General features: G+C 47.6%; 1 protein-coding gene across 6 annotated transcripts in view; it reads right to left on the bottom strand.

Moving 5' to 3' along the window:
- The window catches only part of NLRC3 (NLR family CARD domain containing 3), a 1163446-nt gene that overhangs the window by 64123 nt on the left and 1072865 nt on the right, over positions 1 to 26458 (bottom strand). For 4 of the 6 annotated variants that reach the window (XM_078663141.1, XM_078663144.1, XM_078663142.1 and 1 more), the window contains 2 exons: positions 14871 to 14954; positions 11957 to 12040 (listed from right to left, as the gene is read on the bottom strand). The exons of the other annotated variants lie outside the window; for them this stretch is intronic. In XM_078663141.1, coding sequence (XP_078519267.1) covers positions 11957 to 12040; positions 14871 to 14954 — 168 coding nt within the window. The remainder of the gene's footprint in view (positions 1 to 11956; positions 12041 to 14870; positions 14955 to 26458) is intronic. 6 annotated transcript variants of the gene reach the window in all.

The following is a 26458-nucleotide window of genomic DNA, read 5'->3' as shown; positions in this document are numbered from 1 at the left end:
GGGTTCGCCCGTGAACACTAACTTTGTGAATTCTAGCTTCCATAGACTTTGTCCCGCATCCCGCGTGAGAGTGCACACTCTGCACCCGAGTCCCCTGGGCCTCCTAGTAGTAATCTAACGATTCCCTAGTCCAGTCCTAGCGATTCCAAAGCCTATTAGTACTGTTACTTACCTGCTAGTAATTCGCATTCCACTTTTAGCGTATATGGTTTTTCGTGCCCCTCGGGCATTTGTGTAACGTGCTAACTTAAAAGTATTTTCGTAAGAGTTTTGTTGTGTGCTTAGCTCCCTGTCTCATAAAGAGCCAGGGTAGTCTTGTTATAAATAAATACACTGTTTATTTTCATAACAACTTGTGTGGTGTCCTTTCACTGGGTGTTCAAGGGGTAATGTGATGGTAAAACAGCTGGCTTAACACGCCCTCTAGAGTCTTAGCCTTAGACTGCTCGTATCCATGCTACTAGGATAGCTGGTCTATAAGGTTGACTTACAACCAATCATCAATAAGGGTTGTTTGGACTGATATATAGTGATCACTAGAATAGTGAGCACTGCACATCAGGCCAACTTCTCACATTGGTGAGCAGCGGTTGGGATTTGAGCTTGCTGTTGTTTTACCACACATGCCCTAAGAATATCTTGTGAAAGATCACATAAGTACTAAAGGTACATATAACTTAGCTTAGAATACTCTGAGTTCTACTGAACCAGCTGTTGTAGCTCCTAGGGCCTAGCACACCCTAAACTACAACTCTAGCAAGGGATCAGTAGGCAAACATATAGTGTAGGTAAGTGCACCACTTACACCTCACTAGAAAAGCATGTCGACTCAGGAGGACTCTACTGAGACTCCCCTGGTCAGTGTTGACCCTCCACAGGTCACTTCAAGATATGCAGCTCTCAGCTTTCATGAGATGAGACAGATCTGTGTCTCCAGAAAACTGAAGCAGGGGTCTAACCCCACCACTTCCTTTCTGATAGGTCTCCTAGAGACATATGATGCCAGAAAGCTTTCTCAGTTACATGAGAACATGCCAGCCTTAGAAGGAACCTCTGGGGATCCAGATCTCCACAACACTGATTCAGCAGTTGAGGAGGAGGATCAGGAGGTACTCTCTGGGGATGAGGTAGACAAGGGTCTTGAGGTAGTCAGAAGGCTAACTAGGACCAACTTAGACTTACTTGGGCTAGGATCTGGGGGCCCCCCAGTACTAACCCGAAGTGGGCCTAACCTTGGAGTTAGGAGAGATAGATCTCTTTCTAGGGACTCCAATAGATCTCTGCACTCTAATGCCTCTTCTCAGGGGAGAAGGAATCCTCCACAGAGGAGATTTACTTCCCCTCAGAGAAAGGAGCATGAAGCTAGGATGAGACAAGCTGAACTGAGGATTGAAAGGGAAGAAATTGCCCTGGCCAAAGAGAAGCTTGCCCTGGCAAGAGAGCAGCAGATGAGTGGGCTAGCTCCCACTGGTGGCAGCAATCTCCCAAGAGATAGAGAGAAGGGTTTAGATACTAAACACCTGACTAAAATAGTGCCCCCCTTTAAGCAAGGGGATGATATCCAGAAATGGATGGCTGCTCTGGAGAGGGCCTGCACTGTGCAGGGCATTCCCCAGAGTCAGTGGGCAGCTATACTGTGGCTCTCCTTTGATGGTAAAGGTAGAGATAAGCTCCTCACTACAAGAGTGGAGGATGCTAACAATTACCAGGTCCTGAAGAATACACTGGTTGATGGGTTTGGTTTAACCACTGAGCAGTACAGGTTGCTGTTCAGAGACACCCAGAAAACTCAGTCTCAGGACTGGTCTGATTTTGTGGATTGTGCCACTAAGGCTTTGGAGGGCTGGTTGCTGGGTAGCAAGGTTACAGATTACACAGGATTGTATAATCTAATGATGAGAGAACAAATTTTAAACAATTGTCAGAACCAGTTGCTGCACCAGCACCTTGTTGATTCAGATCTGACCTCTCCCCAAGAATTGGGAAAGAAGGCAGACAAATGGGTCAGGACAAGGATCAAGCAGAACCAGAACCAGAACCAGGGTGGTCAGAAGAAAGCAGACCAGAAGGGTAATGTTAAGAATGAGCAAAATGACCAGAAGTCTTCACCAGGTCCCCAACAAACCAAAGAGGGTGGGGGTCAGGCTTCCCAGAAGAAGAAGACTCAAGAAGGCCAGTCAAAAAGGTGGTGCCAGTACTGCAAAAGTAAATCTCACTGGTTTAGTGAGTGCACCAAAAGAGGAGGACAAACTCCTGCCACTACAGCTCCTAAAGCAACTGCACCCCCTAGTACAGTCAGTAGTGGTAGTGTCACTCCCAAGGCATTAGTTGGGTTAACCTTGGGTACTGAGGGGTCTGACAACTTAGTTGGCACACTCACTCAGGCCGTCCTTGTCTGTACAGGGGATATGGATATGTCCCCTGAGATAAGTCCCAATACTTTGGGCAAATACAGGCAGACACCTTTGATTAATGGCAAAATGGCTCAGGCCTATAGGGACACTTGTGCCAGTGTCACCATGGTGACACCTAACTTTGTGGACCCTGGACAGATCATGCCAGGTACTGATTTCCTGGTGACCAATGCCAGCAATGTCACTACTAGTCATAGTGTGGCAATTGTGGCTTTCTCCTGGGGTGGAGTGAAGGGACAAAAGAAAGTTGTAGTCAGTTCAGACCTCCCAGTTGATTGTTTGTTGGGCAATGATTTGGAGTCATCACAATGGTCAGAAGTGGAGCAGAGGACTCACATGGAGATGTTAGGCTTGCCAGCACATGTGCTTGCTGTGACTAGGTCACAGGCCAGAAGATGCCCCACTGAACAGGTGCTGGATCCTGAAACTATGGACCAGACACCTCCCAAGAAGAAGAGCAGTAAGGGTAAGGCTTTGCCTTCCCCCTTGCCCCAGGTTGAGGATCAAGTCTCTGAGGAGGCTGATCTAGAAGAGCTGAGGGAAACTGAGCCTAAAGAGCTTGAACTTGATCAAGTTGAGTTTCTGGGCTCAGGGGGACCCTCCAGAGCAGACCTGGGGAAGGAACAGTTGAGCTGCCCTTCCCTTGAACCCCTCAGACAGCAGGCTGCTGCTGAGGCTGCAGGGAATGCCACAGGTGCCCACAGGGTATACTGGGAAGATGGACTCCTGTACTCTGAGTCAAGAGACCCCAAGCCTGGTGCAACCAGGAGGCTGGTCATCCCCTTGTCTCTGAGAGGTTTCCTTCTCACCTTGGCCCATGAGATTCCCCTTGCAGGTCATTTAGGTCAGACAAAGACTTGGGACAGGCTTGTCTCACACTTTCACTGGCCCCATATGAATGAGAATACCAAGGAGTTTTGTCGCTCATGTGTCACTTGCCAAGCCAGTGGTAAGTCAGGTGGCACAACAAAGGCCCCCCTCATACCACTACCTGTGGTGGGGGTTCCCTTTGAAAGAGTGGGGATTGACATTGTTGGTCCAATGGAACCCCAGACAGCATCAGGACACAAGTTTATACTGGTGGTGGTGGACCATGCCACCAGGTATCCTGAGGCTATTCCCCTTAGGACCACTACAGCCCCTGTAGTGGCAAGAGCCCTAGTTGGAGTGTTCTCCAGAGTGGGTTTCCCTAAGGAGGTCGTTTCTGACAGAGGTACAAACTTCATGTCAGGATATCTGACTGCCATGTGGAAAGAGTGTGGTGTGAACTACAAGTTCACCACACCCTATCATCCACAGTGCAATGGGCTTGTTGAGAGATTCAACAGGACCCTGAAAGGGATGATTCATGGACTACCTGAACCTCTTAGGAGAAGATGGGATGTCCTGATCCCCTGCCTCTTGTTTGCTTACAGAGAGGTCCCACAGAAGGGGGTTGGCTACAGCCCTTTTGAGCTTCTGTATGGGCATCCTGTAAGGGGACCCCTGTGTTTGGTGAAGGAAGGATGGGAGAGACCTCTCAAAAAGCCTGCAACCAACATAGTGGACTATGTACTTGGTCTCCGCTCCAGGATGGCTGAGTATATGGAAAAGGCATCTAAAAACCTTGAGGCCAGCCAGGAACTTCAAAAAGCTTGGCATGACCAAAAGGCTGTACTGACTGTGTACCAGCCAGGACAGAAGGTGTGGGTGCTGGAGCCAGTGGCCCCAGCAGCTCTGAAAGACAAATGGTCTGGGCCCCACACCATCATTGAGCAAAAGGGAGAGGTTACCTACTTGGTGGACCTTGGAACTCCCAGGAGCCCTCTCAGAGTGCTCCATGTTAACAGGCTCAAGGCATATGTTGACAGGAAGGACATGAGCTTGCTCATGGCCACAGATGAGGGACAGGAGGAAGAGAGTGACCCTCTCCCAGACCTGCTCACTCAGAATCCTGATGATGGGTCAGTTGATGGTGTTGTCTTTTGTGGCAGCCTCACTGAACATCAGCAACAGGATTGCAGGCAAGTTCTGCAATCCTTTCGACATATGTTCTCTCTGACACCCAGCCAAACTGATTGGTGTACCCATGATGTTGACACTGGAGACAGTCTGCCTGTCAAGAGTAAAATCTACAGACAGCCTGATCATGTTAGAGACTGCATCAAAACTGAAGTGCAGAAAATGTTGGAACTGGGAGTCATTGAGCCCTCAGATAGCCCTTGGGCTAGCCCAGTAGTTCTAGTGCCAAAGCCTCACACCCAGGGTGGTAAGAGAGAGATGAGGTTTTGCGTAGACTACAGAGGCCTCAATGCAGTCACTAAGACTGATGCCCACCCAATACCAAGAGCAGATGAGCTTATAGATAGATTGGCTTCTGCCAACTTCTTAAGCACATTTGATTTGACAGCTGGGTATTGGCAAATCAGGTTAGCTGAGGAAGCCAAACCCAAGACAGCATTTTCTACCCCTGGAGGGCATTATCAATTTGTGGTAATGCCATTTGGACTGAAAAATGCACCTGCCACCTTCCAAAGGTTGGTGAATCAAGTCCTCACTGGGCTGGATGACTTCTGTGCAGCTTATCTTGACGATATTGCTGTCTTTAGCTCCACCTGGGAGGATCACCTGGTCCACCTGAGGAAAGTGTTGGAGGCCCTGCAAAAGGCAGGCCTCACTATCAAGGCCACAAAGTGCCAGATAGGGCAGTCACAGGTTGTATACCTGGGCCACCTTGTAGGTGGAGGCCAGGTTCAGCCACTGGAGAGTAAGATACAGGCCATCAAGGACTGGACTCCTCCAATCACCCAGACTCAGGTTCGAGCTTTCTTGGGCCTGACTGGGTACTATAGGAAGTTTGTCAGAAATTATGGGTCCATATTGACCCCCCTTAATGACCTGACAAGCAAGAAGATGCCAAAGAAAGTTCAGTGGACAGCAAGCTGTCAGAAAGCATTCAATGACCTAAAGCAGGCCATGTGCACAGCACCTATCCTCAAGAGTCCAGATTACTCCAAGCCATTCATTGTCCAAACAGATGCTTCTGAGTTGGGTGTGGGAGCTGTTCTGTCTCAACTGAATTTTGATGGTAATGATCAGCCTATTGCTTTCATTAGTAGAAGGTTGACACCCAGAGAGAAAAATTGGTCAGCTATTGAGAGGGAGGCCTTTGCTGTGGTCTGGGCCCTGAAGAAGCTGAGGGCCTACTTGTTTGGCACTCACTTCACCATTCAGACAGACCATAAGCCCCTCTTGTGGCTAAATCAGATGAAGGGTGAAAACCCCAAACTGCTTAGGTGGTCCATTTCCCTACAGGGGATGGATTTTACAGTGGAGCATAGACCTGGGACTGATCACAGCAATGCTGATGGGCTCTCCAGGTATTTCCACTTAGAGCAAGAAGACTCACCTGGTCAAGGTTAGCTTATTGTCCCAAAGTTTGGGGGGGGGGTCATGTAGGAGAGTAGGGTCTGCAATCCTATGATCACCCAGATTTTTGCTTTTTGCTGCACTGGTTTACGACTTTCCCTGGCTGTGGGCCTGCTAATCAGACCCACAGCCTAGCTGTTCTCTCTATCCAAATTGTACTCAGGTACTGAATTGGCACTGGGCCCTCTCCAAGTCCCTGTACCCAGGGCTGAGGTGCACCCAGAAGTCTCCCAGGGGCTGAAGCATGTATTATGCCACCCCTGGATTGACTAACTAAAACTGACACAACTGGCTGCACGACAGCTGGGGCAAGGTGGTGTACTCACCCTTTGCTTTAGATATAGTATACCTATATCTAACCCTAAAAATGGACACACAGATCTCCTATCAGTCACTCCTATGGCAGGCCTTAACAATCCTGAAGGCAGAGTGCTTGGAATCGTGTGAGATGGTGCTCTGGCATGAGCTGAGCCTGTCTGCGGCTTTCGGGATCCATCCCTTAGCCGTTTCCATGATATCGCATACCATATACTCTTAAGTGCATTATAATCCTCGCGGTTATGTGCCAACTCTGGTATCGCTTTATCAAAACATGTCGAGTAAGGTGTCATACGAATTGGAATACTAACCCCTCGCCAATTCTGGCGACGGGGTTAGCATTCCACCCTTCTAGAGGGACACGACATGCATGTAACCTATAACCCGGTTAAAAGTCAGACAGAGCCTTAGCATCCACAAAATGGATGCTGCCACCGAGACACAAGTCTGCCCTCCTGCTGCTGGGAGTCCTCCCAGAGCAGGAGATAAGGACAAAGGGTTTCCTGCCAGGGGCGGTGCCAGCACCGTCCCAGACAGGGTTTTGTGTATTGTAGGTAGGCAGGGCTTTAGAGGAAGGTGACTGCACGTGGCACCCCGGTGCTCACTGTGCATAGGCTGGCTGGAACCAGTTCCAGGGGCACTCCAGCCCCTGGCCTGGGGAAAAGCCCGCCAAGGAAGTGGGTGTAACCACCCCCCTCCTGGTCCCACCCATAGGGCAGGACCTAGTCGCGTGCCAGCCCCCTTTTCCCAGATAAAGGTAGAGACTGGCCCCCTTCCAAATCAGATCATCTTTGGAATCAAGACACGACTTTCTGCGAAAGGACTTCAAGATTTCCTTCTTCAAGATTCTCCCTTGTGACTAAGGAGTAGTCACCCTGCATCCGCAGGCACCATCTAAAGAACACTGCGGTCTGCTGTAAGTCCTTCCTCCGGAATCCGACTGCCCAGCTCGACGAGAACCGGCTTCCCTGGCACCTCTGACCTCTACCCACCTCTACAGCCCAGCTGAGAACCGTGGGTGCGACGAGACCTCAAGGGACCGGCCATCTGCAAGACTGCACGACTTCTTTCCAGCAAGCCCGCCGAGTAATCTACTGGTGAGTGCTTTGGGGTCCGAGAAGCCCCGACTCTGAGCAGCTCCAGCTCCGAAGTGCAGCCCCCCAGCATCTCCACGATCTGCGTGGGGCCCTTCTGCTTTCCGCTGCTCACCGCGTTGTTTGGCTACTAGCCCGTTGGCTTGTGGCCTTCCTGACGACGCCCGACGACATTTCTGCTGCTGGTCTGGTTGCTCCAGACTGGCCCTTGCTCCCTTCCAGAAGAGGAGCACCCCGGACCCTCCTGGTCCACTCAAGACGCCATTTTGAGTCCACCGCGTGGGCTTGAATTAGCCAAGGCTTGTTGCCCAATCCTGGGTAACTTCGACGCCGACGACTTCATCCTTCGTGGGACAGCTCGCACCTCCATCCTGGTCGCCGACAACGCCTCCTGGTCCGAGAGACTGCAGAGCCCAGCAGCGCCCACTCACCTGACTGCGGTGACTTCGCCCGGTGCCATCCTGGTGCCCACTTAATCACTGGCTAGTGATTCAAGAACTTGGTCCCCTCTGCTTTCAGGTTTTCTTCTCCCTTGATCCAGGCTTGGATCCATCGAACTTTCCTTCACTGGTCGCCTGCCAGCAACTTCTTCCTTCCAGGCTCCTGGTCCGGCAACGAGATCCCCGACGTCTTTTCAGACCTATGCAGCTGCAGCCCCTGGGCTAGGTAACTTCGGCACTCCGGTGTCCCAGCATAGCCTCACTATCCAAGGGTCAGGATCCACTGTCGTTTTCTCCCTACCAGGTCGGGTTCGCCCGTGAACACTAACTTTGTGAATTCTAGCTTCCATAGACTTTGTCCCGCATCCCGCGTGAGAGTGCACACTCTGCACCCGAGTCCCCTGGGCCTCCTAGTAGTAATCTAACGATTCCCTAGTCCAGTCCTAGCGATTCCAAAGCCTATTAGTACTGTTACTTACCTGCTAGTAATTCGCATTCCACTTTTAGCGTATATGGTTTTTCGTGCCCCTCGGGCATTTGTGTAACGTGCTAACTTAAAAGTATTTTCGTAAGAGTTTTGTTGTGTGCTTAGCTCCCTGTCTCATAAAGAGCCAGGGTAGTCTTGTTATAAATAAATACACTGTTTATTTTCATAACAACTTGTGTGGTGTCCTTTCACTGGGTGTTCAAGGGGTAATGTGATGGTAAAACAGCTGGCTTAACACGCCCTCTAGAGTCTTAGCCTTAGACTGCTCGTATCCATGCTACTAGGATAGCTGGTCTATAAGGTTGACTTACAACCAATCATCAATAAGGGTTGTTTGGACTGATATATAGTGATCACTAGAATAGTGAGCACTGCACATCAGGCCAACTTCTCACAGGGACCCTCTGAAGTCCCGTCAATCGATGTGCCACAGCCTCAGCCCTTTCCCTCGTATTGGCACCTCCATAGACCCCGGGCCTCCGCGATCCAGTTACTGCTCAGGTGTCGCGCTTCCCCGCCCAGTGTCCACGGTCTCCGTAGACCATCGAAATATTCTCCGGTTGCAGGCTTAGGTGCGTTGTGCTCCTCGAGCAATCCTCCCGGCAGTCGCCATCTTAGAGCACCGGGCAGGTCCCCCTCCTCCGTGCCGAGTCCGCTCCAGATATTTCCCCACACCAGAACCGCTGATCATTCCGCTTGGACCATAGGCTGCTCTTCCCTCCGCGCTCTCGTCGCTCTCTGGTTCGAGTACTCTAAGGACCTTGCAGTGGGCCTCTCAGCGTTAGTCGCTCTGAGCCCCCGATGAACGCCGCCATTTTGCCGTCTGCTCCTCGGCTCCTCCGGCACTTCAACCGGCTGCCGTGTCACAGCGGGGCCCCCCGGTGCAGCAATGCAGGTCGTGGAATCTGCTCCAGGTACTCCGATTTATGCTCCGCTACTGTGAGCTAAATACAGGAGGTTTTAACAGGATAAAAGCCAGGATTGGGCGCGGAGCTACCGGCTCACGCCGCCTCTCCCATCGGCACCCAAGCCACGCCCCCCCCCCCCCCACTCAGAGGCCTGATCATCTCTACCCTTCGAAACATGATCCTCATCTGAGGAATCATCATGAGTGTCAGCAGGTCTGGAAGGCTCTCGTGGAGTCGATGTCAGTGGCTGAAGAGACTCCTGAGGTGGTGATACAGGAACAGCCGTTGAGGCCGGTGCCATGACAGGCATGCCGTGCGCCACAGGAGCTGGAGCAGGCTGTGCAGCCTTAGACTTATAATCTTGCAGCATTTTATGCAGGTCCTGTAGGAAAGATGATGGTATAGTAACCATCTCTTGACCGGAGTATTGCTGTGGTTGGGCAGCATGCTGCTCATCGCCTTCCTCTTGGTCATATCCTCCGTCTGAGTTTGTTTCCTGGCATTCAACCGGCAGTTGAGAGGGGCTGTTGACATAGCCATATGAGTCCTGATCTTCCTCTTCGGACTCATCCTAATCGAACAGTAGAGCTGGAGGAAAAGGGGTCACCCTCCTGCGAGATGTCAAATCAGGGGTAATCCTGGTCATGGAAATTGTGATCCTCTTTTCCGATGACAAAATTGTCGACGGTCCCTTCGACGATGGAATTGAGACTGCAGCCGTCGTCGGCTTCGTCGACGGAGTATGCGTCGGGACACAAAAACACCCGGCGACTAGATGGGCGTCGTCGATGCCGTCGACGATGAAACTGTCGACACCCCAGCCGTCGTCGTCGTCAATGTCGCTGTTGTCGAGGCTCTCGTCGACGACACTGTCGTCGTCGTCATTGACCTCATCGTCGACACTGTCTTCGTCGACGCCGTCGTCACCTTCGTCGACGATGCTGCCGTCGTTGATGCCCTCGTCGACAATGCCGTCGGCGGCGAGTCTCTCGTTGACGCTGCTGTATCTGTCGTCGACGATCCCGTCGTCGATTGTCCCGTCGACGAGCCCGTCGACGGAACCAGTTTCAGCTTCTGTTTCAATTTCTTCGTCGACGGAACCTCCGTCGACAACGCCTTCTTCGTTGACGACTATGAACTTCTGTCCGAAGAATGGGAAGAGGGCTTCTTGAAGGCTGGATCAGTCTTCAACCCTTCAGAAGGCGTAGATGGTCCTACCCTCTCCTTTTCACCTCAGTGAGGAGATTTGCCAGGATCCTGGCTCTCAGACTCACTGGGGGTCTTTTTTGAGGCCTTAGAAGGACGCTCCACAGAAGAAGAAGGGGAACCCCTAGCCCTTTTCACTGACCTTCTTGAGGAAGATGCCGATGCTGAGTTCTCACTGTCACTGGAGACAGTATCCTTCATGGATTTCAACTTCTGGAGCCATGTCAGAAGCCTACCCTCACGGTCCCGCAGGGTCTTGGTTGAAAAGGTGCGGCAGATCTTACAGTTCGCAGCCTTGTGGTCAGGATAGAGGCAGTAGATGCAATCCTTATGCTTATCCTCCACAAAAAGCCTTTTCTTACCACAGGTGGAACATGGCTTGAAAAGGGCTTTCTTCTTGTCAGACATCCTGGAAGGATCAGCAGACAAACTGAAGAGAAAACTGAAGAAAAATGTAGAAGAATAAACTCCTGAAGAGTAGATTGAGCAGAGCTCAAAGGAGACTCCCTAAGAACAACGTGCGGTAGAAAATCTGAGGCTCTGAGGTTCCGTCAGGAGGGTTCTAAGGGGTGAGGCCCTTCTGATTGGCTGATGCCAAAGTTTGCTCTCTTTTACACAAGGAGAGTGATGGGCTATAAAAGGGAATGAGGCCTAGGCCTTTTTTCTTTCTCCTTTGAGCCTACTGCTATGTTATTTTTGTTACCGAGACTCCCATTCCGACGACGGGGAATGATACAAAAGCATGGGAATCTATGAAAGTTCCAATACTGGGGCAAACAGAGATCCCATATCCGTCACTGGAAAGTGCAGCAAATGGAACAAAGACAACATCAGCAACAATTGTTCCAAAAACAAAAACTATCCCTGAGGGAGAGGAAGCGTTCTGAAGCCTTCCACCTCCACAGGGAAAGCTCCAACAAAACATTACTCGTCTGCTTCTACTAATGAGCACTGTGGTGGTTGGGAGTATTTCCAACCATCTCCTGTTTGCTTTTTCGTAACTGGACTGGGAAATTATGCATAAAAGCAGTGTTTCGTGATCTCGCACATGTGCGGAAATATTCTACTGTTTATGAATTAAGAGCAAATTTAAATGTTGAAGAACTAGTATTATTACAAGTAACTCTTGTCCATGTCAATATTCTCAGTGAACTTTCTCTGCTCTCTTATGCAGCATCTCCACTTAGGTGGGCCAGCCTCCACCTACTGTCACCCCTGCTATTCTCCTAATGCGGCTCTTGAAACCTCAGGCTTTCCCCTACTGTGTGCTGGTCCCACTCCCTTGTGCTGCCTTGCCTATGTCAAGTCTTGCTAGTTTCTTCCCCCCTGTTAAACAGGGCCTCCCCTTCCCTGCTTCACTAATTACTAACGTCTTACAGAAATGTCTGGCTGAATATCACCTACCCTTCACTATTAGCCAGGGCTTACACAGTCATATGCTCCCATCATTTAGTTCCTGGATGCATGACGTTCTCTCTCTCACTTATTCCTGACCTCCCACCACTCACTGCCACGTAGTCCCAGGATGCCTACCACCATCAACTAGACTCTAATGTCTCCGTCCTCTCCTCCTACGGGCTCTGGTCCCTCCACAGAATGTGGTCCTATACTCGCTGATTCTGTCTCCCTCTTCTTTTCCTCCCTCATGCACTTAAGTCTCGTCCTCTTTTCTCACACTTACTTGATGTGGGTAAGGCCATGGTTTCCTGTCAGTGCAGTGGCAATGCAGATCGCCCCATCCATTCCCAGGGCATTCTCCTGCAGACTGTGAGCCAGACAAAGAAAAGAAAACTGATGTTTAAAAGGTAAAATGGGGGGAGAAAAAAAAGTGATGCAGTCCGATAAATAGATGAGTGCTGCCTACTGACAGAGGGTAAGAAATACATTGTACTCAGTCAACTAAGAGTGCACAATGAGAGTGTAGTATAAAGTTAAAAGGCATGGACAAATAGGAGGATGGTAAGGTAAAGTGAGATGAAGGGGACCGTTGGGTGCAAGAGTGATAGGAAGACTGGCAGATTAAAAGGAAGGCACACCATTCGTGTGTGGGATAGAGAGACAGAGAATGTGTTGGCTTCAGCAAATACTGCACTGAGATAGCCATCAGTTTGGCTTTTGCCTAGTTCTTGCACAGAGGCACACACGTGCACACAGATGAAAACACCTGAAGACATTGGCATTTTTGTGCTTACACCTCTAATGTTAAAAGCAAAACTTCAATGCCCACAATGTAACAGAGGTTGAAAAGCCAGAAATGGATGTCTGATAGTACATAAAGTGCATATGGATAGAAAATATATTGCACCAAAACACACGGTACACTTCCGCCTTACAATATTGAAAACGTTACTTATTTTTGGTTTGATACTTTAACGTGCTTCTCTTTTGTGTTTTGCACAATTTCAAGTTACAATGCAATTTTTCTGTCGAGCCTACAAGAGCACAAACTGTCTGGTTGTCCAAGACTTTTTGACAGCATACCAGGAGTGAATCTCGCCCAATGCTTATCACGGTTGACTTTACTGTCACTTTCATTTGCTTGCTTCCTATTTGTTAGCTTGCCATGTCTCTCTTGAGTTTGTCCCTCCCCTGGAGCATAGCCTCTTTAACCGTGTTGTTCCACTGCTCACTATTTGTTTCTATGAGCTTAACTCCTTGGCCGCTGGGCTAATTTCCCCGCGGCGAGGGGGGAGTGGGGCCGTGCATGGCCCCGTGTGCTCATGATGAGCTGAGCTAGTCATGACTCCGCCCACTCAATGGAACGCCAAGCGCAGGAGGGGAATTAGCCCCCCGTGGGCGTTCCATGGCCGTTATGACGAGCTCAGCTCGTCATGAGCAGAGCTTCACAGTGCCTCATGATGAGCTGAGCTCATCATGAACGTCGAAGAGGTTAAGCACTCCAAAAGTGTGTGTGTATTTCCCAGCCATCTCCTTCACATGCGTCTCACCTTCCTACCGGTCTGTGCTGTTCACTCTCGTCTTTATAATTTTCATCCCACAGTAATGCTGTTTCTTTTTGCTGAAGAACTTCAGGAGTGCATGTGTTTTCCTTAGGCCATGTTGTGCTCACTTATCCTTTTTTTCTTTCCTCCACCCTAAGCAACCTGATGCTCGCTCTGTCGCTTGTCTGACTTTGTGGTGTTTTCCCCCTCTGTGCTTTTCCCATTCCAGTCTCCTTGTGCTGCTTTTCTCTTTTCTTCACCCCCTACGCTTTTGCTACCCTCCACACCACCAACACTCTGGTCCTTTTTGTTTTTTTAAATTGGTGCTTTCAGGCTAAACAAATCTTAATTCTTTATATTTAGCAAGCCAAGTGGCATCTGCCATCTTGGATTGGTAAAGAACAAATGAAAGTAAGTGGTGTGCGCATTATTCCGCTGGTGCGCACATGCATTCTGGGCCCAGCAATTAATTTGTAAATAAATTAAGTGCCAGAGCCTAAGGTATGACTCACTAGTCCACTGCAGCTGGCACAACCCACACCACTTTTTAACTTCAGGTTTAATTTCAAGTTTTATCACTTTTTTAAAGCTATATTAATTAGTTTAATGCTCCACTGATAATAGTTGCTTAAAAATACACACACAGCACCACCATGTGGTGAATTCTCATAAATATGTGCCTGTGTTCACAAATAAGTGCTGGTGCCGAGCATTGGAAAACACTGGCACAAATTAAGCACTGATACTGGAGCATGCGTGTGTCAGTAGAATAACGCAACTGCCATTACGCATTCTTATATTTTATTTTGTTAATGCCGCACAGAGTCACAAAGCAATTAACAAAGGCAATAGGTTCCAAAGGCGAGTGCTTGTTTTCGTTTGCTCTGCTTCTCCTTAATATTTGTATAGTCAGTCGGTTTTATACTGTGAGGAAGTCAAAAAGTGTAATTTGCAATATATCTTTGTAATTGGCTGTTGCAAAGCGAAGAGAAGAGAATCACGGAACCTTGGTCAGGTGGTGTACTGCCTGACGTGAATGATTTCAGTGAAGACAGTATATAAAGCTCACAAGTGACAGCATTGGATACCATCAAAACAATAGTGAGCAGCTAATTTCCATTCCTGAAACATGAAACTACTGGCATAAAAAAATGCAAATCCAGTGATCAATACTAGCTCTAGGACACCCTACTTCTGCGTAAGCATATAAATCACATTTACTCATTCAAATGTAACACCAGGTGGCTGGTATTATCTAAATCACCTTATAAATGAAGTATTCAGAAAGACAAAATCAAAAAATTGCAGGAAGGTGAAAATGATGGTTGCACATTGAAAGAGAGGAGGAAAAGGAGGCGATAAGGGTGAAAGAAGAGGAAAAGAATGAGCATGCATGTTCCCCATGGCGCTGTTAATATAAACATCAACACATCCAAAGGATGCTTCTCCCAGCATGCAACCAAGACATAGAAGCAGCCAAAAAGTTAAAGAACTGAGGGCCTCAACCCAACTTAAAATGTTCTAAATAGAGTATTGAAATGTCAAAATGATTATTCAATGACCGTCTCATAGGGTGGTGTGCATAGGTTGTGCTACCAGCACCTTACTATTGTTAACATTTCACTAAACCAATGATCACCACTTGCTACTTACTTCAGAGTCCTCAGGCTGGTGTTGATCTTCAGAGCGTTGGCCATGGCCTTGGCTCCTGTCACTTCAATGGAGTTGCCTCGAAGGCTGCACAGAGAAGAGGCAGATCAGAAAGGGCGACTAGCACAGGAATGTGTCCAGTGTACTAAATGCCACAGCTTAGTAGCTTCACCTCATACACACAAGGATTAATACAAAAGGGATTTTACAGGTGCCTGAGTCTCAGCCCTCTGATCTGCCAGTAGAAAGTAAACCACAATACACAGACATAGTTGTTTTTTTGCTTAGTGCACCTCTTGCCAATTCCTTGTCTTCTTGGAACATACAGCTCTCTGAAGGCAGACAGAATTCTGTGATGTGTGGATTACCTTGAAATAGGGTCGCCCATGCCATCTGTTTTTTGTTTGCTAGGATCAGTGTCGATGTGTTATTCGTGGGGGATCTTATCAGGGCCAGCTTTAGTGTTGGTGGCGCCCAGTGAGACAATGTTTGTTGGTGTCACCAATGACCATCTCTGTCATGGATTCCCTCACTACCACCCTTAAACAGTGCCCCTCAAGTCTCCATAACCACTCTCTCTCAGATGCATTTAATTCTTTTTATAGTGCCGCTCATAACCAGTGTAGAACCAGTGTAGGGTGTCAGTCCACTTTATATCACATCACACAGAGACAACAAATCATACATGTGTAAATCAGTGTATAAGAAATGTTACATATGACAGAGGACTACACGGTGTAGAAGTCGCATGTCATCCATACTGATATGCAGTATAGCTTGAGTGGTTGGTCTGGAAAAGCACAAACTAAGAATTTAAAAAGGAACACCATGGTTGGGGGTTCTCTTTAATAATCAGAATTGATTGATATCCAAATGATTCCTTTTTCCAACATTAGGATAACAAAAGACTGGGGAAAAGTCATAATGCTCTAATCTATACCTTGCAGTTTGCTTGCAGCTCTTTGATGACGGTTAATAGCTCAATGTTCTATATTACGATTATAAATTATAAACTGCAAGTCACAAAGGATCTCTCAGACAAAAGCAGTAACCCACTGACCAATTTACATTATATGCACTTTGTGATCTGCATGGTACATGTTCTTTGCAGCAGGCACATTAACACTCTGCACTACCTTATCATGAGTCAAAACTTCCACTAGAGAAACCAATGATCTCTCTATGAGAAGAACATTAAACACTGGAGTTATCTTGACATTTCTATTGTTGCCTGAAAATTGCCGCAGGCAAGGAATGTGGCAGCAGGTGCTTTTAAAACCATAACATACTTCAGACATGACAATCCACCCGAAGTCAGCGCCTGGTACGGTTGCACCGGTCGAAGCGCCCTAGAGTCGGCTCTGGAACTAGTGAACACCTGCCTAACACAGATGAGTGCTATCTTTGATGTGGGTTTTCACTGTGGGGTGTTGCAAATTGTCCAACCTACCACCTAACCTGTATCAGCTATCTCACTGTCGGAGTGCAAGTGGGCCTCAGTACGAGTGCTGTGTCTTCCATCCTTCCAGCAAACCTCTGTGCGTGATTGTCAGAGTATATTGCATAGTGTTTGCCGCTCACCGAATGAGTGTGGGAGTGACTTATTTTATTGACGTATATTCTATTATTGCTGTTGCTCTATCTTTGTGTTCTGATCTTTGAGCCTGCCCAGTTACCATTGTCAAATTAGTTCACAAACCAGACACAACTGCAAGGTAACTGAAATGCCAAGTACCACTTCTTTAGGATTGTACTTGCATGGTCCAGTGTGGTCCAACAGTCTTAGGTGTCTATGTATCTCGAAGGGTTACTAAGCGAAACAATCATTTCTTGAGGAATATGTTCAGAGGCCTCTGATCCAACATGGATCCCCATTCTACTAAGTTCTTCCTGATGAGAAATAAACTCAAATGGCACCCCTTGTTCTGTTGATCCTTGAGGATAGGTTCTAGGGCCCTTTCTGTATAATGTAAAGAATTTCTGCCTACAGGAGATGAAAGTGTTGATGCACTTCCCACATGGGTGGGGTTACAGGTTTTTTTGTATGAACTTCAAGGTGTGCCCATAGCCAGAAAACACTTGTTCTTTCATGATTAAAGACCACTCTTGAAGAAAGGCCGCAGTTGTTCCCCAGCAAAGGAGGGGTGGGGTTAACCGTAGTCAGTGTCAGGATAAGGTCAGTGTTGATTCCTGAAGCCCGGGAAGCGTCCGCCTTTCGTAGTCAGACTATTGTGATCCTGAAGCTTCTCTGATCTTTTGAGAAGGATAGCAAGGTCTGTTATAGCAGGAATACTTTAGTTGTCACTGTGGTTGATATGGCTAATATCTCCGGTATGGATTTCTGAATGATTGGTAGCCTGAGGTCTTTAGGCCTGAAGAGATTGCTGCCTACGTGCTTGAATCGAACAGAATGATCTGACTGTGTCAATCTCTGCTTTCAAATACTGAAGGGCATCATCAACATGGCGGACAAACAAAAATTCGCCATCAAATGTGCATGTCTAGAATATGGTTCTGCACCTCAGGTTGAAATGTGGTACACCTTAGCCAGTCGTGACAGCATTGTGCAACAGCTCCGCCAAGCTGACAAAATCCTATGTTACATACATGCATTGATGCAACAGTGACAGCTGTGGAAGCTCACTCTCGTTCTTTATAAAAAAAAAACTCCTCTCTCTTCCTTTCTGGAATATACTCAAGGTAATAGCCAATATCATTCCACATTTTGTGATCATGGCACCCTAAGATTGCCATTGCATGAGCAGCCAATATGGATCTAGCTGCCCATGAAACTCAGATGTCTTCCTTCTCTTTCAGGAGGTACATTACCTGGAGAAGAGGGATCACCTGAGCAGTACTGAGCAGATTGTTGAATGCCCAAAGCTGCCCTGGAATGACTAATCAGGCATGATGGCATACATTCTGGGTTATTATTTCGTATTCTAACTCCACATATGATCCACTATAGGTGGAGCGTGTGAAGTTCTCGTCAGCAGTTGTTTACAATTAAGGAGGAAAAGCGTGGTTTGCTGAACTTGGATCTTTAGGACAAATCTTTTAGATGCTAGTCCTATGAGAGTGACAACTCAAAATGTCATGTGGGGGGAAATCACAAGGGACCAATCCATTTCCTCTGTTAGATTCACAAAGTAGTCGTCCCACTCTTGGTAGGCTTCCTTAAGGATTTCCCATTTTTCAATGTAATTTTCCTCTGCAGTATCTGCTTCTACCTTTGGTGGCGTTAAAGGCTGAGGGGGCGATATATGCTGAATCAGTTGTTGCAGTGGTACCTGCTGATGTGGTAGGTGCAATGGTTGCTGTATATAAGGCAAAGGCACGGAGCAAGCAGATTCCAGTTGCATTTGTAGAAATCTTGTATATTAATTGGTCACTCTGGTCTGAAAATCTTTCATTCATTTTAAAGACACATGCATCATAGGAGGCTCATATCAAGGTTCCTCGTAATATGGCTCAAAGTGTTCAACATAACGGGAAAGTTCAGTGTCAGGAAGGCCCAATCTGATAGAGACATCTAGCCGCAGATTCCTTACCTTTGAATTCTCCCAGGTGCCAGACTGGATCTGGAAACATTTCAGCAGTACCTCTGCGCATCAGTAGAGGGTGTTGTGTGACTCAGTAGCAATGCCGTCCATCAGAAGTAAAGTCGGAGTCCACATAAGTCCCCTCCCCGATGTGCTTATGTCAGCTTCTTCTTTTCCGCACTTCCAACGCGGTTCTGAAGCGATTCCTCAGGCCGTTTTTTAGCCTGTTTCGACAGTCTTTTTTCCCATGTCTTCGGGGTTCAAACCTTGGGCATCCTGTGGAAGGCAGATGCCAGTCACAGACCATCATACTATTTGTATTTGGTGCCATGGGGAGCGCCACAACTCTGAAGATTCGGGTTCCTGTCTTTGCCTTCACCCAATTGCATTGTGGAAATTGCGCATGAAGATCCTGGCAGCATGAATGGCGGAAGCCACACATAGGCCATGTTCAAACTCCCCTGAGCGCTCGTGAGGGCGCTCCAGAAGCCGTTCCCATAGGCTTCCAACGCCCTCCACGTTTCAGGGTAAGACGTCCAAACGCAAACGGTCAAAGTGGCAACATGTCAGGGCTCCGCCACAAAGGCCCCGTGTTTCCAACGACCTTTCACAGCCTCTGGCTGCGGTATCGGAGCAAGAGTTTATTTCAAGCCTCCCTGATTTCCCTGAAGCTGGTGTGACTCTGGGCCAGATGCAGGACTGGACCTCCTCCTCCTCCCTCTGGTACATCTACAAGCCCCCAGGAAGTGCTAGATGTCCTCACGGAAGGCTCACCGGTGGGTTCGCCCACGGCGTCCATTAGGCCTATGGATCTGTAGTGGGATCCGTCTCGGCTCCGATGCACTAGCCCTTCTGGGCTCCCACATGCAACGCTGGTTGTCGGTCAGCCGACACAGTTGGCCGACACAGATGGCGCAGCTCAATGCTGTGCTGATCACTCTTTCCGACACTGCATCCACGTTGGATGGCTTAAGGTGCAGTTCAGGTAGTACCATTCGGCTTGGACACCTTCCCTCCTCCTTCTACACCGGCCCTTGCTGTTTTTTCTTTTGGAGGTGAAGGTGAGGAGTGGAGGTTTGTGAACACCATGGACAACACTATCTAGCCTTCTCCAGAGGCTAGTTGACTGACACAGCTGGGTTAGGCTAGGGGTTGAGTCCTCGCCAGCTCTGGACCTTCTTTACCCTCCCAGCCTTGCTACAGAGGTGAGTTTCTCCCTCGCTGAGGTGCTGAAGAGGGCAGCTGCAGTCCAGGACTTGCAGCTCCCCTCTGTGGAGGTGACCACTGACCCCATAATAGAAGTGTTTCATCAGGGCCACACGGTGGTGGAGCTTGTGCTCCCCTACAGTGAGGCCTTGAATGACATTTTATTAGGGGCTTTGGCCTATGGGGCTTCTGTGGACCAGCCTGTCCAGGGGGCCTGGCCTGTCTTTTCCAGCATCCAACTCCACAAAGTTCTGTGGTGCAGGCCGCTAAGGCCTCCTCTGACCCCAGTGTACTTCCTACAGCTCCAACGGACAGGGAGTCCAGAAGGTTGGAAACTTCTAGGAGAAACATCTTTTCCTCAGCCAGTTCAGCACTGCGATCAATAAATACTGTATGTGTTTTGGGGCGATTGTCCCATTCGTTGTGGGATTCGGTGGCCTACTCCAGGATGGACGAGAGGCAGCTAAATTTGTACTAGGATGTGGTATGGATGCCACGGATTCAGTGGGTCGAGCCATGGCTCATTCGGTGAACTATAGAGGCAGTTGCATTGTCTTCACTGCCCCGTTGGTCTTTTCTTTTTGCTGGGGCGTGTGATGTTTCTCACTCTCTCCATCTTATATTAGTGCTATGTTGCTGGTTACTCAGCTTGTCCTTCTATATATTTCACATATTGTAGTAGTGATGTTTTCTCTCTATGGCAAGCTATTTATATTCATTGAAAAAACACAAAGGTTACGGGGATGTTATAGTTAGGAAATAGAACTTAAAAAGCCGTAGAAATTCACAAAAAAAACCATAGATTATAGGGACGTTATAGTTAGGAAATAGAATTAAAAAAACCTTAGAAATTCACTGAAAAAAACAAAGGTCACAGGGATGTTATAGTTAGGCTCAGACTTCACTCGTACAAAACCATAGAAATTCAGCAGTTATAGTTACCTGAACTAAATATAACTTACGCACCCGCAATACACTGGTTATGACCTCACATATTACATCAATCATGACATGGTCAGTGACTTCCCTGATGACATCTAAAATATCACTGATTACATCAGCCAGGGGATGTATTTTCTAAGAGTTAATGAGTGGTAAACATATATACTATGCTACTATAAAAGTTGAATTAGTATACTAAGGGCCAGATGTACAACCTGCAAAATAGCGCCTCGCAATTTGAGACTCATTTGCACCTCGCAATTTGCGAGGCGCTATTTGGCATGTACAACAGTGTGTTTAACACTGTTTGCGATTCCCAATGGAGTCGCAAATTGCGAGGCTAATGAATATTAATGAGCCTCTCACAGTTTGCGAGCCCATTGGGAATGATAGGACCTCCCAGGACCATGTCTGCTACTGCTTTTAAATAAATCAGTTTGTTTTTAAATGCAACCCGTTATCCTTAAAGGGAAACAGGATGCATAAAAAAAAGGTTTTCTGTAAATTTTTTAAGGGCAGGTAGTGGTGCCTGGGACCACTGCCTGCACCCAAAAAACTATTTTTAGAGACAGTCACAAAGTGGAAGGGGTCCCCTGGGCACCCCTTCCAAATTACGACTGCATTACCACCCTCTTGAAGAGGGTGGTAATTTGCGAGTGTTTTGTAACCGCAATTGCGGTCACAAATCATTCATACATTGGTTTGCAGATGCTATAGGGAAGGGAATGCCCCTTCCTAATAGCGTCTCACAATTCCTAAATAGCAGTCGCAAATAAATTGTGACTCGCTATTTAGGAATTGTACCTGGCCCTGGGACATTTTGCATGCGCAAAAGGGTTGCAAACCTGTTTACGCATTGCAATTTAGGGTCGTACATCTGACCCTAGGTGTACTACTACTGAGTGATGCTATTGTAACATAAATTATGTGAGTGTCTGAGTGGCTGTGTGAGCAGCTGTGTTGGGGGCAAGTGGCTGTATGGGTGGGGGAGTAGGTGTGTGAGTGATGTATGGGTGAATGAGCGGTTGTCTGAATGCGTGTGTGTGTGTGTGTGTGTGTGTGTGTGAGTGACTAGGTGTGTAAGTGGCTGTTAGGGTGAGTGAGTGGTTTGAGTGGGTGTTTGGTGAAGTGAGTTGGTGTGAGTGGATGTATTGGAGAATAAATGTCTGTATGAATGGCTGTATGGGTGGGTGAGCAGATATATGAGTGTTTGTATGGATTTGTAAATTGGTATGTAAGTGAGTGTGTGAGTGGTTATATGGGTGTGTTGAGAAGCTGTGTGGGTGAGTAAGTGGGTGTGATAGAGGCTATAATGGTGAATAAGTGTGTCCGTAGCAGCTGTTTAGGAGAGTGACTAGTTGTATGAGTCGCTGAATGGGTGAGTGAGTGGATGTACGAGTGGCTGTATGAGTGTGCGGGTGTGTGAGTGGCTCTATTGATAAGTGAGTGGTTGTGGGAGTATTTTTATGGGTCTGTGAATGGGTATGTGGGTGATTGTGTGGGTGAGTGAGTGGGTGTATGAGAAGTTGTATGGGGTGTGAGTGGTTTTGTGGATGATGTCACTGACCATGTCATGAGTAATATAATATGTGAGGTCATAAGTAGTGCATTGCGATGGCATAAATTATAGTTAGCTCAGGTAACTATAACTGCTGAATTTCTATGGTTTTGTATGAGTGAAATCTGAGCCTAACTACAACATCACTGTAACCTTTGTTTTTTCAGTGAATTTCTAAGGTGTTTTTTAATTATATTTCCTAACTATACCATCCCTGTAACCTTTTTTTCTGTGAATTTTCACGTTTTTTAAATCTTATATCCTACCTGTAACATTTGAGAGTGAGTGTGTGTGTGAGTGCATGAGTGTCTCAGTGGGTGAGTGAGTGTGTCAGTGGGTCTGTGAGTGGGTGCGTGAGTGTCTCGGTGGGTGTATGTGTGTCTCAGTGGGTCTGTTAGAGTGTGTGAGGATGTCTGAGTGGGTTTGTAAGTACCTCCATAAGTGTGTCAGTAGGTCTGTGTGTGAGTGCATGAGTGAGTAGGCCTGTGAGTGAGTGCATGAGTGTCTGAGTTGGCCTGTGAGTGGGTGAGAGAGTATGAGTGATTCTGTATGTAGGTGCATGAGTGTCTGGGTCTGTGAGTGGGTGTACATGTCTGAATTCATCTGTGAGTGGGTGCATGAGTGTCTGTGAGATTGTCTCAATTGTTCTGTGAGTGGGTGCATGAGTGCCTTAACAGGTTCTGCTTGTTATCTGCCTTTTTCCGCTCACTTCTGGCCTTTATTTAGCTCTTTCTTGCTAATTACTGACCTTTATTTTGCTTCTTCTTGCTAGTTTCGGACCACTATTGTGCCACTTCTGCTCATTTCTGACCTCTATTTGACCTCTCTCTGCTCGTTTCTAACCTCTATTTTGCCTCTTTCTGCTCTTCTCTGTTCTCTATTTTGCCTCTTTCTGCCCATTGCTCATCTATATTTTACCTTTTTCTCATTCCTGATCTTTATTTTGCTTCCTGCTGCTAGTTTCAAACCTTTATTTTGCCTCTTTCTGCTCATTTCTTACCTTAATTTTGCCTGTTTCTGCCCATATCTTACCTCTATTTTGCCACTTTCTGCTTGTGTTTGGCCTCTATTTTGCCTCTTTCTAGTCGTTTCTCACCTTGTTTTTGCCACTTTCTGCTTGTTTCTGAGCTTTATTCTGCCTCTTTCTGCTCGTTTCTAATCTCTATTTTGCCTCTTTCTGCTCATTGCAGACCTTTTTTTGCCTCTATCTGCTCGTTCCTGACCTTCATTTTGCCTCTGTCTGCTCGTTTATAACCTCTATTTTGCCTCTTTCTGCTCGTTTTTGGCCTCTATTTTCCCTCTTTCTGCTCGTCTCTGACCTTCATATTGCCTCTTTCTACTCGTTTATAACCTCTATTTTGCCTCTTTCTGCTCGTATTTGATCTCTGTTTTGCCTTTCTGGTCATTTCTCACCTTGTTTTTGCCAATTTCTACTCGTTTCTGATCTTTATTCTGCCTCTTTCTGCTTGTTTCTCTCCTTTATCTTGTCTCTTTCTGCTCGTTGCGTCCCTTTATTCTGCCTCTTTCTGCATGTTTCTGACCTCTATTTTGCCTCTATCTGCTTGTTGCCGATCCCAACTTTCTGCTAAATTCTGACCCCTATACTGCCTCTTCCTGCTCGTTTCTGATCTTTATTTTCCTTTTTTCTGCTAGTTTCAATCCTCTATTTTGCCTCTTTCTTCTCGTTGCTGACCATTATATTGCCTCTTGCTGCTCGTTTCTGACCTCTATTTTGCCTCTTTCTGCTAGTTTCTGATCATTATTCTGTCTCTTTCTGCTCGTTTCTAATCTCTATTTTGCCTCTTTCTGGTCGATTTTCACCTTGTTTTTGCCTCTTTCTGCTCGTTTCTCATCTCTATTTTGCCTCTTTCTGCTGATTTCTGACCTTTATTCTGCCGATTTCTGCTAGTTTCTCACCTTTATCTTGCCTCTTTCTGCAGTTGCTGACCTTTATTCTGCCTCTTTCACACCCGGGACCTCAGTGGTAGCCTCAAGGCCCCAGTGGTCCCAGACGGCTCTCCGCCTCCTGCGGGAGTGGCATTGCTCTTGCACGGAGGGAGCTGATGCAAAAGCAGCACCCTGCATTCAAGAGCATTCTGTTTTATCTCTTTACCTGTGTGCATGTTTGCCGGAATGGAGAAAAAAGAAACCTCCTCTTCCAGCAGGCGGGAGCACTTTGATAGCCTCCGCCCACTGGAACCAGAGTGTTTGCTTTGGCATGGCACCCCAGGACATAGCAGAAGCCGACTCTTGGGGGTGGCAGTCCCCAGGGTCATAAATGGCTCCACGAAGAGGCCCACGTGGCCTGCTCCTTTACTTTTCACTGGCTGGCCCAGGGGAGTTGGTGGTCCCCGGGGCAGTATACGGCCTGGAAAGGGGGACACGTGGCTCCCATCCCTTTTTTCAAAGTAATGTTCCCCAGGCAGGTTGTGATCCACTGGGCCCTGGGGGTCCACGAGCCTCCCCCTCATTACTTTCAAATAAACCCTGGGGAGGTGGTGGTACCTGGGGGGTCTGCGAGCCCCCCCATGACATTAAATTAACCCCTGGGGAGTGGGTGGTCCGGAGGGGGGGGGGGGCTCCGCGTGCCCCGTCAATTTTTTTAGTACTGTAGCCCCAGGGAGGTGGTGATCCCCGTGACCCTGGGGGGGTCCACGAAGATTCCAGTTATCCAGTTATGGTTCACATCTTTTTTATTGAAAAAAAATGCCAAGAACAGAGAATATATATGTCATTACATGTGTCTCAGTTTAAACACAAGGGCTTGAGTACATGGCATTAAGCAAAGGAGCAAGAGAGCGAAAAAGGGAGAAAAACAACCCTACACAAAAAAATTCTATTCCCCACCCACAAAACTCGGTTCACGTGTGCTCTCAGGATTGAAAATGAATAGTACACAAGCCGGAGTGTCGTGGTCACTCAAGTGCTTGAGTTCGCTTCTGGTAGGCGCAAAAGACGCTGATATTTAAGGGATGTCAATTCCCTAAAGTCTTGCGTAAGGAGAGACAGATAGGGGCGCCACAATCTCCCAAAGGACTCACCCTGTTTTGTGAGTGTCAAGGAGATTCTCTCCATGCCAAGGATGGTTCATAACCTATAGAGGCATCCTACATGAGTAGGTATTTGTGACGTGCCCCAGTGAGTTAAGATGTTCTGTGTTGCTGCCCCTAGAGCCAGGCCTATCTGTCTGCCCTGCCTGGATATGTTAAGGGGTTTGGGAGGTCTAACAAAACGTAGGAAGGGAATCTAGGTATTTTTGTCTCAAGGTGGATGTCGATCTCATCAACGATTTGGGTCCAATATGGCTTAAGCCGGGGGCAGTTGCACAGTATGTGCACTAAGGTCCCTGGGCTCCACATCTACCCCAGCACCCATCACTGCAATTTGGATACATTTTATGCAGTCTAGATGGTGTGAGGTACCAGCATGTAGTAATTTTGACAACATTTTTGGTGAGGAGGGTATTGCTTGCAGTGTGTCTTGCCCAGAAATATATGTCGCCCCATTCTTTCTTGCTCAGCTGCCGACCCAGTTCTTGCTCCCACCTGCGCTGACTGGCCTTGTATGCATGCTTGTGGCGCTGACTCAGAAAACCATTAATCGATGAGATGTTTACTTGAAGTGTGGGAAATCAGCCAGTGCTCGTATGCCGTAAGGGGCCTCTGGATGGAGGGTTTATTACTGGGGTGTGATAACCAGTGGCCGAGTTGTAAATAGTGTAGCCTTTCAGAGTTAGGGAAGGCGAAGTCTCCACTCAGCTGCTGGAAGGGAATCACCCCAGTCTTGTCTATCATATGCCCCATAGGATAGCACTCAGAGCGCCTGCACTCCGGGAATGCCCCAGGGTTAAGCACCGGGGTAAAGTCTGGATTATCAAGTAGTGGCGTCAGTGGGGAGGGGAAAGAGGTAAGACCGCATTTAATGTTTGTATAGTCCCACGCATCATTGGTCACTGGGGTGATAGGGGAGAGATAGAGGTTTGTTGGTCTATGGTTTTTCTTAAGGAAGTGGACCTTCCACAGAGAAGTACCCGCTGCTGCCTTGTCTTGGAAAAGCCAATGCTTCTCTGATTCGGGTTGGTACCATTTCACCGGATACCGTAACTGCGCAGCCCTAAAGTACATGTGGAAATCAGGAAAGCCCATGCCTCCATCCCTGGGTGACACTGCTCTTTCTGTATGAGTGGTTTGTTTCCCATCCAGATAAATTGAAGGATTTCAGTCTGTAGTTTGGTAAACATTGCTTTCGGAAGGGCAAGGGGCAATGTTTGAAATAAATAGAGAATCTTGGGTAGTATAGTAATTTTGACAGCAGCAATTAGACCCAACCAGGAAATCTAATGG

This window comes from Lissotriton helveticus, chromosome 10 (genome assembly GCF_964261635.1).
Source record: "Lissotriton helveticus chromosome 10, aLisHel1.1, whole genome shotgun sequence".
Taxonomy (NCBI): domain Eukaryota; kingdom Metazoa; phylum Chordata; class Amphibia; order Caudata; family Salamandridae; genus Lissotriton; species Lissotriton helveticus.
Note: the sequence above shows the minus strand (reverse complement) of the source record. Positions and strands in the feature narration are given on the sequence as shown.